General features: G+C 37.8%; 1 protein-coding gene across 1 annotated transcript in view; it reads right to left on the reverse strand.

The window, feature by feature from the left end:
- The window catches only part of DNAJC3 (DnaJ heat shock protein family (Hsp40) member C3), a 116,055-nt gene that overhangs the window by 25,397 nt on the left and 77,176 nt on the right, over positions 1 to 13,482 (reverse strand). Inside the window, exons 5-7 of the mRNA XM_053707837.1 lie at positions 9,262 to 9,414; positions 7,775 to 7,956; positions 6,945 to 7,064 (exon numbers count right to left, since the gene is read on the reverse strand). Coding sequence (XP_053563812.1) covers positions 6,945 to 7,064; positions 7,775 to 7,956; positions 9,262 to 9,414 — 455 coding nt within the window. The remainder of the gene's footprint in view (positions 1 to 6,944; positions 7,065 to 7,774; positions 7,957 to 9,261; positions 9,415 to 13,482) is intronic.

Genomic DNA, 13,482 nt, shown 5'->3' on the forward strand with positions numbered 1-13,482 from the left:
ATTTCCTGGTTAATATTCTTATTAGAAACCACTTTTGGAAGAAAACTAGGTTTGGTACGCAAAACAACATTATCTGCATGGAACACCAGATAAGGTGAATCACACTGCAAAGCAGACAATTCAGAGACTCTTCGAGCAGAAGAAATGACTACTAAAAACAAAACTTTCTAAGATAATAACTTAATATCTATGGAATGTAAAGGTTCAAACGGAACCCCTTGAAGAACTGAAAGAACCAAATTCAGACTCAAAGGAGGAGCCACAGGCTTGTAAACAGGCTTGATTCTAACAAGGGCCTGTGCAAACACCTGAACTTCTGGTACAGCTGCCAGGCGCTTATGTAACAGAATAGACAGAGCAGATATCTGTCCCTTTAAGGAACTAGCTGACAGACCTTTCTCCAATCCTTCTTGGAGAAAAGCCAGTATCCTTGGAATCCTAACCTTACTCCACGAGTAACCCTTGGATTCACACCAACTACGATATTTCCGCCATATCTTATGGTAAATTTTCCTTGTGACAGGCTTTCTGGCCTGTATCAAAGTGTCTATAACTGATTCAGAGAAACCACGCTTAGCTAGGATTAAGCGTTCAATCTCCAAGCAGTCAGTTGCAGAGAAACTAGATTTGGATGCTTGAAAGGACCTTGAATTAGAAGATCCTGCCTCGATGGCAGTTTCCATGGTGGGACCGATGACATGTCCACTAGGTCTGCATACCAAGTCCTGCGTGGCCACGCAGGAGATATCAGGATTACCGAAGCCTTCTCCTGTTTGATGCTGGCTATTAGCCGAGGGAGAAGAGGAAACGGTGGAAAGACATAAGCTAGACTGAACGACCAAGGCGCTATTAAAGCATCTATCAATGCCGCCTTGGGATCCCTGGATCTGGATCCGTAAAGGGGAAGTTTGGTTCCCACTCCCCCGGATGAAAAGTCTGACGACTTAGAAAATCCGCCTCCCAGTTGTCTACCCCTGGGATGTGAATTGCAGATAGATGGCAGGAGTGATCCTCCGCCCATTTGATGATCCTGGATACCTCCTTCATCGCTAGGGAACTCTTTGTTCCTCCCTGATGATTGATGTACGCTACAGTCGTGATGTTGTCCGACTAAAATCAGAGGAATTTGGCCTCCGCTAGTTGAGGCCATGCTTGGAGCGTGTTGAATATCGCTCTCAGCTCCAAAATGTTTATTGGGAGAAGAGATTCTTCCCGAGACCATGTACCCTGAGCCTTCAGGGAGTTCCAGGCCGCACCCTAGCCTAACAGACTGGCGTCGGTCGTGACAATGATCCACTCCGGTCTGCGGAAACTCATTCCCTGAGACAGATGAACTTGAGACAACCACCAGAGAAGAGAGTCTCTGGTTTTCTGGTCCATTTGTATTTGAGGAGATAAATCTGCGTAATCCCCATTCCACTGCTTGAGCATGCACAGTTGCAGTGGTCTGAGATGAATTCGGGCAAAAGGGACTACGTCCATTGCCGCCACCATTAAACCAATTACCTCCATGCACTGAGCCACAGAAGGCTGAGGAATGGAATGAAGAGCTTGGCAGGTGTTCAGCAGTTTGGACTTCCTGACCTCTGTCAGAAAAATTTTCATTTCTACCGAGTCTATTAGTGTTCCCAGGAAGGGAACCCTTGTAAGCGGGGACAGAGAACTTTTTTCTACGTTCACTTTCCACCCGTGAGACCTTAGAAAGGCCAGAACAATGTCCGTATGAGCCTTGGCTCTGTGGAAAGACGACGCCTGTATTAATATGTTGTCTAGTTAAGGTGTTACTGCAATGACCCGCGGTCTTAACACCGCCAGAAGGGACCCTAGCACCTTTGTGAAAATTCTGGGAGAGGTGGCCAACCCGAAAGGAAGGGCCACGAACTGGTAATGTTTGTCCAGAAAGGCGAACCTTAGGAACTGATGGTGATCTTTGTGGATAGGAATATGTAGGTACGCATCCTTTAGATCCACGGTAGTCATATATTGACCTTCCTGGATCATCGGCAAGATTGTCCAAATGGTTTCCATCTTGAAAGACGGGACTCTGAGGAATTTGTTTAAAATCTTTAGATCCAGGATTGGCCTGAAAGTTCCCTCCTTTTTGGGAACTACGAACAGGTTTGAGTAAAAGCCCAGTCCTTGTTCTGCAATTGGAACTGGGTGTATTACTCCCATTCTTAGGAGATCTTCTACACAGCGTAAGAACGCCTGTTTCTTTGTTTGGTCTGAAGACAAACGAGAACTGTGGAACCTTCCCCTTGGGGGAGAATCCTTGAATTCTAGAAGGTACCCCTGAGCAACTATTTCTAATGCCCAGGGATCCGGAACGTCTCTTGCCCAAGCCTGAGCAAAGAGAGAAAGTCTGCCCCCTACTAGATCCGGTCCCGGATCGGGGGCTACCCCTTCATGCTGTCTTGGTAGCAGGAGCAGGCTTCTTGGCCTGTTTACCCTTATTCCAGCCCTGCAGAGGTTTCCAGGTAGCTTTGGGCTGGGAAGAGTTATCTTGCTTTGCGACAGCAGAGGTTGCAGCCGGTCCGCTCCTGAAGTTCCGAAAGGAGCGAAAATTAGCCTTGTTTTTGGCCTTAAACGGCCTATCTTGTGGAAGGGCATGACCCTTGCCCCAGTGATATCTGAAATAATTTCTTTCAGCTCTGGGCCGAAAAGAGTCTTCCCCTTGAAGGGAATATTTAACAGTTTTGTTTTGAAAAACCTGAGTTTTTCGCCGCTAGTTTAGCTAACTGGAAAGCGGCATCAGTGATAAAAGAATTAGCCAGCTTTAGAGCATGAATTCTATCCATGACCTAATCGTATGAAGTCTCCCTCTGGAGCGACTCCTCCAGGGCCTCGAACCAAAAATCCGCTGCAGTAGTTACAGGAATTATGCAGGCAATTGGTTGAAGTAGAAAACCTTGCTGAACAAAAAATTTCTTCAGCAATCCTTCCAATTTTTTATCCATAGGATCTTTGAAAGCACAACTGTCCTCTATTGGTATAGTTGTACGCTTAGCAAGTGTTGAAACTGCCCCCTCCACCTTAGGGACCGTCTGCCACTCGTCCCGCCTGGGGTCATTTATGGGGAACATTTTCTTAAAGATAGGGGGGGGAACAAAGGGTACACCTGGTCTCTCCCACTCCCTAGTCACAATATCCGCCACCCTCTTTGGGATCGGAAATGCCTCAGTGTATACGGGGACCTCTAAAAACCTGTCCATCTTACACAATTTTTCTGGGACCACCATGGGGTCACAATCATCCAGCGTAGCTAAAACCTCCTTAAGCAGTACGCGGAGGTGTTCCAGCTTAAATTTAAATCCTAAGGAATCTGAATCTGCCCGCTGAGAAACTTTCCCTGTATAAGAAATTTCTCCCTCAGACAGACCTTCCCTCACCGCTACTTATGAGTTTTGTGAGGGTACTACAAATAAATTATCCACAGCGTCTGATTGCTCATCCTCTGTATTTAAAACTGAGCTATCGCGCTTTCTTGGAAAAACTGGCAGTTTGGATAAAAATGCTGCAAGGGAATTATCCATCACTGCTGCTAATTGTTGTAAAGTAATAGTGGCCAATGCGCTAGAGGTACTAGGCATCGCTTGCGCGGGCGTAACTGGTGTCGACACATGGGGAGAGGAAGAAGGACTATCCTCATTACCCTCTGTTAAAGAATCATCTTGGGCTACATTTTTAAGTGTCACTGGATGGTCTTTAAAATGCTTAGATGTTTTAGCACACTTAACACATAAATGCAATGGGGGTACCGCCATGGCTTTCAAACAGAAAGAACAAGGTCTATCTGAAGTCTCAGACATGTTTGACATACTTATACAGCACTAAAATACAGAAAAAAAATCACTTTTTGAAAAAACGTTACTGTGTCTTTAAATAATAAAAAGCACACACTTTTTTTCCAAATCACCAAAAAACATCCGATCTTTATGAAAATTTCAACACATGATCCCAATGCTTAAATGATTGCACACAAATTTTTAAATCAATTAACCTCTTATTGACCAAACCGGAGCAAATTGCAGTAAACAACCGGTTTAACACACTACAGCACGATGCCACAGTCTTTGCTGCAGCCCTACCTTCCCTTAGGGTTATTTGTAGCAGAAATATAAGCCTCCTTGATGTCCTCCTGCACTCTCAGGACTCTACACATGAAGCTGCATGAGTTATCTTGCAAATCAACTGCGCAACTGAGGCGAGAAAATGAGGCCCCCTCCCCCATCAGTCCAGAGTTATGGGGCCTTCCTAAGTCAGACTAGGTGTCTGATAATATGCCAGGCGAAATAAAACCCCCAAAAAGTGTTTATAATGTTTCAAACACTTAAATAAATATAATATTCCATCAATAAAATAATCGATTTAGCCCATCACAGTGTCTACCAGTATTTAAGCCCTTAACTGAAGCCATCCTTCTATACTGTGTTTCAGAAAATGGCTTACCTTCCCTCATGGGGATCTCTGTCAGTCTTCTAGCATTACCAGGTCTTGTTAGAAATAAATGACTGAGCATACCTTAAGCAGTTAAGCCTGCAAACTGTTCCCCCCAACTGAAGTTCTCCGGTACTCAACAGTCCTGTGTGGGAACAGCAATGGATTTTAGTTACAACATGCTAAAATCTTTTTCCTCTCAGCAGAAATCTTCATCACTTTCTGCCTCAGAGTAAATAGTACAAACCGGCACTATTTTAAAATAAACTCTTGATTGAAGAAATAAAAACTACAAATCTAACACCACAAACTCTTTACCCTCCCGTGGAGATGCTACTTGTTAGAGCGGCAAAGAGAATGACTGGGGGGGCGGAGCCTGAGGGGAGCTATATGGACAGCTTTGCTGTGTGCTCTCTTTGCCACTTCCTGTAGGGATTGAGAATATCCCACAAGTAAGGATGAATCCGTGGACTGAATACACCAAGTAAGAGAAACACATTTAAATTGTAATTAAATATATGTGATTTTCGTCTGTATCTTGACTATTGATTACGTTTGAGTCTGTTTAATGCAATACAATCTTTGACTTCTGTATATGCACAAAAAAACACATCTACTACTGACAAATATAGTTCACAACTTAAAGTTGTTAGTAACACAAGGTACAACATAATTATCAGAATATGAGAGCATTATTTACACTAAAGCATTTCTAAATATCCTAAACGAAATACAATGTAAAACATTTTTATTAACTATTTTTAATAATTAATAGGCCAATAAATACATAAATAAATAAATAAATACATTTTATCAACTGTTGTATGAAAGTGGTCTAGAAGTGTGTAAGATTATCTACCGCAATCTAAAGAGAAGGCCTCAACATATTAAAGGGATAGTAAATTCAAATTTTTTTCTTTCATGATTCAGGTAGAGCGTGCAATTTTAAGCAACTTTCTAATTTACTCCTATTATCAATTTTTATTCGTTCTCATGCTATCTTTATAAAAAAGCAGTAATGTAAGCTTAAGAACCGGCACATTTTTGGTTCAGACCTGGGTTGCACTTGCTAATAGCTGGCTAAATGTAGCAAACCAATCAATCAATAAGCTCTACCCAGGTGCTGAACCAAAAATGGGCTGGCTCCTAACCTTATATTCTTGCATTTTCAAATAAAGATAGCAAAAGAACAAAGAAAAATTGATAATAGCAGTAAATTAGAAAGTTGCTTAAAATTGCATGCTCTATCTAAATCATAAAAACAAAAATTGGGTTTAGTATCCCTTTAATATTAAAATAATAATAAATAATAAATACAAAATGAAGGAGTAACAGTCACACAACTGGGGTTTCAGTTGTACACCTTTCACCTTATCTTTCATGGCTGGGGTGGAAAGTATTTTTCTCGCCATTTTAGGGCCAATGTTTAAGAACACGTGTCATGTATATTACTATAAATATATATTTCAAAACAATTAGAATATATAGCAGTTAAAATTATTAGAGTTCTAGAAAATAAACTTTCTTTCTAAAAATGTACTTTACTTTACTCAAGCAAACCCAGAAGATTTTGAGCTCCCAAAACATTCACTTTAAAATAAATGTTCTAGTCAATGAATGCATATTTATCATCTGTAAAGTGTAAGTAAATGAACAGTTGTACACTGGTATCATGCAGTTACCAATAAGTGTTTGATAAGTGGATGGATAGTGATTAATAATCATATAGAGCAGTGTTTTATGCACAAACCTCTTTTTTATGTGCTCTACATCTTTTTTTCTGGTTATTGAAAAACTGATACTGCATGACAGCGTCAAATCACCCAGTGTTAGACCTTATGTGCATATAAATATGCCTAAAAGTATATCAAGAGCTAGACATAGCCAGTTTATATGCAATAGTCTATAAAAAGGTATGTTGCTGAAGATAGAATCCCAGAGAAAAAAAGTCACCCTATTTACAAGAGAACTCACCCTGAATACAGGTTGTGACATACTCAGTGTCCAGGCAGTCACAGTATATAACATTTTACCCCTGACTGCTAAGTTTTTAAATTATTTGGAAAGTATCTGTCAGCAAAAGCCCTTACCAAACTCCTAAAAGGCTGGCTCCTAAAATGAATATTAATTTGCCAAGCCCTGAAATAACCCATCTTATTCTTCTGACCAAACACAAATCTCCTGGAAATTACATTATACTTAGCAGTTTATTAAAATGAACTTTTAGTGAAACATAAATAATTTTCCGTTTATAATATATTTAAGGAAAATTATATTGCTAAAATGTTTTGTTTAGACAAGGCACAAATAGTAACAAATATTCCCTCGTTTACGCTTCTGTACAAAATGTACATAAAATATATGAACAAACCAGATTACTGACATTTATTTTACATATTTGGATCCACTAGCGCCAAGGAGGAATATATATTTCGCAGATCAGAAATGGGGCCTTACCCACATTCAAATCAATTTTGGGATAAAATGTTAAAACTTTCATTTCTTACCGTCCTTCCTGTATGAGTTCCTCAGCAGTCTGAATCTGCTTGTTGAGCTTCTTTACCTTTTTGTAATGTGAAAAACAATCCTTGTGGTCAGGGTCAAGCTTCAAACATTCACGGATTTCACTATAAAATACATAACAAATAGACTATATGTATAGATTAACTGATCACCAGGTTTAAAGGGACAGTGTACACCAATTTCCATTTAACTGCATGTTATATACACTACTATAAAGAATAATATGCACAGATACTGATATAAAAATACAGTGTAAAACCTTTAAAAACTTACTTAGTAGCTTCCAATTTAACACTGTTAATTAGATAAGCACGGGACACCCACTGAAAGGGGCTGACCCCCTCCCCTGCATATGAAAAGACCCATTATACAAACAGAAGCAGTCTGAAGTCAGTATACATCAGTATGCATATAAAATTTTGGGGTTTGGTTACGAGTCGGAAAATCAGCACAATGTTGTTTAAAAATAAGCAAAACTATACATTTTTACAAAAACACACCCAGATGGGCTATATAAATGGATCATCTACAAAACATTTATGCACAGAAAAATCTAGTGTATAATGTCCCTTTAATCTATAGAAGTAACGGTTAGAATATGTAAACTGCCCTTTATTCCCCAAAACATCTTGCTTAACTCAACAAATAATATAGCAATATATCTTAACTACAGATATATAAACCCAAAAGACAATGCAGCTCTGTACTTCATGACTATGTCTGAAGAACTCTTTACAGATAAGATATGAAAGGTTATACTTTTTTATTTTAAGTTCCAGCCTAGCATCTAACACTGTATAACAGGAAAACTTACCTGAGTGACATTTCGTGGTCTCCAAGCTGATAATATATCTTACTGACTTTGTAGAAGGCATCTGTGTTATCACTTTTGAGTTTAGAAGCAGCTTTGAGATCACTTATTGCCTTCCCAGGTTCCCCTTGATTGATGTAACATTCAGCTCGATGTTCCCGAATCTCTGCATCCCAAACACAAGTCTTCAATAAAACAAAAGGAGAAAAATAGATTCACTTCATCTGTACTAAAAATGTTTGCAAAGGTTTCATATGTTTGATAAGCTTGAATAAAATCTGTCACAATGTACTTTTGCAACATTAAGAACAAGGGGATTTATTAATAGAAGGACATCCATATGGCTATTCTAAGAAATAATTAAAGTGACCTACAAATTTTAACTTTCATAATCAGTCTAATCAGTGTTTTTAGTTTACTTTTATTCATCAAATGCACTTTGTTTTCTTTGTATTCTTTCTTAAACTTATGTAGACTTTGTTGAATACCTAGGTAGGCTCAGAAATGCACACTGGTAGTTTGCTGGTGATTGCTGGCTATGCAAAAGTCTTTTGTCTTTGGCTCACTAGATGTGTTCAGTTAGTTCCCAGACGTGCATTGCTGCTCTGTATCAGGCATTAACTATGTATTTAACTCCTTTGCAGAAGGTAAACACATAGTTTTATGCAAGCATTTAGAGCATTTTCATAGTTTGGATACCAAAAGCATTGTACATGACAATTTATGTTGTCTTTGTTGTAGGAGGTCATATATTTTATGTTTTAAAGCAAGGCTGACCAACTTGTGGCCCAACGGCTATATGCGACCCTCTGCACTAGTTTTTGCAGCCCCCTCCGGAAAAAACAGAACAAACAATGTGTGCCATAGTTTGTGGCCCTAGAAAAAAATTTAAACTAGAAACACACGTACCCTGCAACCTTAGCTAAACCTCACCCTGTGCCACTGGACATCTGTTTATTTAAAGCAGCGTCTCCCAACTCCATTCCTCAGGACCCTTAACAGGCCAGATATTCAATATATATTAACTAGACCACAGGTGAAATAACCACTGATGGGTGAACTAATTGTTTTACCTTTGCTTTAGTTAAGATATAATGAATATCTGGCCTGTTAAGGGTACTGAGTACTGTATTTGGAAAACACTACTTTAAAGGATTATTGACGCCCCAACACCAGTACCTTTATATAAACCCAATCTAAAATGGCACCACATTGACACATATATCGGCACATTAATAATAATGATGGCACCAATACACGTGTATCCTAGTGAAAAATACATCCAAAACGACATGATACGGATATTAAAAAAAATAAATAAAAAAAATTGTGGAACAAAAAACTTAAGTTATATTAAAGTACAAGTATTAAATATTAAACATCAAAGTTTAGGCCATAAAGCAATCTTTAAGTTATTGTTTTAGACAACACATGGATCTAGAATATCTCCTTTTAATAGTTTCTAATTTATATATATATATATTACTTACATCTAGCACAACATTAAAAAAGGCTTCAGCAGAAGAGTAATCTTTCATGTTGTACGCACTGATTCCTTGTGAGCGCATGCGTTGGATCTCATCCGATTTCAACAGCTGGTCATTGGCTTCCTTCTGTTCCTGATCACTAGGATTTGACTTTAGCTGAAAGAAACCATAACTATAATAAAAAATAAGGAACATACAAAATAGGTAAAAGCCTGTTCGTTCATCATATAAAAAAATTTCAGTTGCTTAAATGGACAGTGAGCATCTTAAGATTTGTATATAAAATTTTAGTTATGTATAATGAAGCAACTTTGCAATATACATTCATGATTTATTTTCCCACCTTTTCATGTAATTTATAATTTAGCTCTGAAAATTGAGCAATTTTTAATCTCCATAATTTAAACTGTGTCCTGCTGACTTTTCAAGGCAAACTCTGGGATATATTTTTCCCTAATTAGCTTTATGAGATTACACTTTACAAGGCTAGCCCCAGCTATACTGTTAGTATAGTCTGACGACTAAAGCCTAGATTGGCTCCTTCAAATTAGGAAAATAGTGGGTGGAGTTTGGCAGTTGATAAATAATTGCAGTAAAAAGGATGTTAATGTTTTTTTAAAATGTTAAGACTTGGCTGATATGTTGTTCTATAGCAGCACAACAAAAATGTCTTGTAATTACAAGGTGTTTACTGTCCCTTTAACAGTACACATAGGCAAAGGATCATTTAAAAAATACAACTGTAGAAGTATAACTATATAAAATAAATTGGTATTCTTGTTACAAACTAGCGCTGAGTTTTATTTGAAAGCATGCTGGGTAATCTGACAAATATGATATTATTTGCTATAAACATACATACACCAATGTTAAATATAACTCTTAATTGTTACAGTGCATTTCAGTCAAGGAAAAGTACATTGTTTAAAGATAATATAACAAAGATGATAAATAATAAAGATGGCAGCATTACAAATATTTTGCTGATTAAATTATTATACCCTGCCTGGACAAAGCAAGAACAACAACTATGAAGCCCAGTGGGAATGCACTGCTACTTTAAGTCAAATAAATAATGAGTAGACCATCTGTCTTTTCTCTAGCATATTTATTTTGTGATTATATTCTTCTTAAAACTTGCCAAGGTCAATACCCAAAGGAATATGTGGTAAAATGAATAACATGTTAATATCTATAATATTAAAATCAAGATTGTAGAAGATGTGCTGGACATAAATCTTATTTAACTTTATGAGAAAAACAACACAAGCAAACTAGATTTTGTTGCTATTACAAGAAGAGCAACTAATACAAAATCCTTCATCACTATCATTTAAGCTAAGATTTAAGTTCTCATTCAAACCACAAAAGCTAGCAAATGCCTGGCTTTATTGCTCATTTTATGGGATAGCTTAAATTGAATTCTGACACCACCCCTACATAAACATTTGAATCACAATTTTCAAAGTTGTTATTTGAAGAGCCCTTGGAAAGATGGTGCAGTCTAATAACAGTAAGTTGCTGCAAGCAATGTCTGTTTGACATGAATGATATTAGCAGCTATAGTATGTCCCCACTGGGCAGAGTTCAATTTCATAACCTTGGTTAAGTGAGCACATACATCTAGGCATTTTACATTTTCTGCACATTTAAATAACAGTTCAAGCATAACTTTTGATTTAAGTTTGTTGCCTCTGAATTTCTCTCTTTTTTTAACATTTAAAATGTAAATCATGAAAATAAAGGACCTGAACACAAGACTGACTGCACATGCTGTGTAACCCCTCTCTTCCAATTAATGTTCTATGCAGGTTTCTGAATAATTAGAGCAGTATAAATTGATACTCTGTTGTTAAATAGGCAAATACCATGAAATCAGTCAAAAGGGTTGAATATGGACACTAAATTGGACCTATTTTAAGTAGACAGAACTCAGAATATGTTTTCACTCCAATAAAAAACAAAATATATACTTACTTGAGCCATTACTTGTGGGAATTCAACTACTGGCCACTAGGAGGAGGCCAAGATACCCAACATTATACAAGCTTTTAATACCTCTCACCTCTCTGGTATCCCAGTCTAATGTATAGCTTAGAAAAAGGAGAAAATAAGAGAAATAGAAATGGACAAAGCTGGGTAAATGAGGTGCATACTAACACTGCCACCAACTGGAAAATATAATAGGGTAGGTCTCATGGACTCTCACCACCATGAAATAAATTAATTTATTCTCATAAATTGTGTTTTCTTTCATATGGTGGTGAGTACACAAGTTACCTGAGGGATCTAATACACCAAGCTATGGAGAACATGAAACAAATGAATGGGAGGGGGGGATTAAGGCAGGCATATGTTTACCAGCCACTAAAACTGTAGTACTCTCCCGGTAAAAATATCCCAAAAGAACAAAGTAAAGTAAAAATATTCATGTTTCCAATAAAGCCATACGTAAATACCAGGAAGCTAAAGAAACAATTGTGGTCCTCTGACTCATACATAGACAAATCAATTTTTAAATCCTATGTAGAATGATAATACATTTTAAATACTGAAATAGGACAACAAAAGTGAACTACAATGTCCTAACAGAAAATATACACACAAAAGAGAGATAAATAAATAAGTTGAATACTTACCCATTCATAATTTCAATAAGATCAATTTGAAAAACTCTTAAACCAATAAGGTTCTCAGGAAGAGAAAACCTCAACTACTAAAATAACTGACTAGATCTGGAACAAAGATCTGAATGTTAGAGACTTTATAACAAACTTGAAAATAAATCCTCAAGTAAATTTTGAAGGATTGAAAAATTCCTTAAAGTTCTATGAAAGACGGGAAAAAATTAAAAACTGGTGATAAATGTAACTTGTTACAGGCTACCTTGCCTGAAGAAGTCTCAACTATCTTGTTAAAAAAAAATCATCTCTGGGCCGTTAAATGGTTAGGCCTGAGATACTGTAAAAGAAAAAGAAGTAGAGACCAACATGGGAAACATTTAGTATAAGACTGCATAACCAGTTATGCATGGCCAAGCTGGAGCAATCCAAAAGTACTTGAAGATAACTATGACGCGGAGCAGTATAACAGATTAAGAAATTGAAAGGTAAACTAGATAATATACCAAATAGCTGTAGAAAACCTTCAGAAACTGAGATTGACTACCCCTGCTTCTGGCAAAGCATCTGGAATAGAGAGGGATAAACACAAGTCTATAAGGTCTAAATGTGAACTAAGTCATGGATTCACAAACTGGTATAAAACCTTTTGAAGGAAAACCCTTCTCTGAGATGAAGCAAAAGCAAACTGAAGTCAAATTCAAGTGACTTCCATTATTTGTAAGGAAACTAAACGATCCCCTCTGAAAATCAAAATATGTCACAGCTGAGACAAGTATATCCTTTGAGAAAAAAAGGCAAAGTCTGAGAAAAAAAGAAGATTGTATATGTACAAAGATATTAAAGAAAACTCATTGTACCCCAGCCTGAGAGATTGGCATCAGTAGAAAATTGTCCAAAAAGATAAATAAAATATGTATTTGAGAACACTGGAGTGTAGAATTAACCATTAGGGCAGAGAGGTACAAGTTATTTGTAAGAGGAAGAAGGCTTCTTAGATTGTTTGACCTTATGACCAAAAAACACTAGATTCCCAGGCAGTTCTGGAGAAAACTGCACGGCTAGATTTAGAGTTTTGTCGGTAACGACCCGCGTAGCCAACACTGGCTTTTTTCTGGCCACACCTTTAAAATAACTCTGGTATTGAGAGTCCACAGAATGGCTGCGTTAGGCTCCAAAAAAGGAGCGTAGAGCATATTTAACGCAACTTCAATTCTCGATACCAGAGTTGCTTACGGAGGCGGCCAGCCTCAAAAACGTGCTCGTGCACGATTCCCCCATAGGAAACAATGGGGCTGTTTGAGCTGAAAAAAAACCTAACACCTGCAAAAAAGCCGCGTTCAGCTCCTAACGCAGCCCCATTGTTTGCTATGGGGAAACACTTCCTACGAGTCTAAACACCCCTAACCCCGAGTCTAAACACCCCTAACCTTACACTTATTAACCCCTATTCTGCCGCCCCCGCTATCGCTGACCCCATCATATTATTTTTAACCCCTAATCTGCCGCTCCGTAAACCGCCGCTACTTACATTATCCCTATGTACCCCTAATCTGCTGCCCCTAACACCGCCGACCCCTATATTATATTTATTAACCCCTAA

Source organism: Bombina bombina, chromosome 3 (assembly GCF_027579735.1).
Source record: "Bombina bombina isolate aBomBom1 chromosome 3, aBomBom1.pri, whole genome shotgun sequence".
Taxonomy (NCBI): Eukaryota; Metazoa; Chordata; class Amphibia; order Anura; family Bombinatoridae; genus Bombina; species Bombina bombina.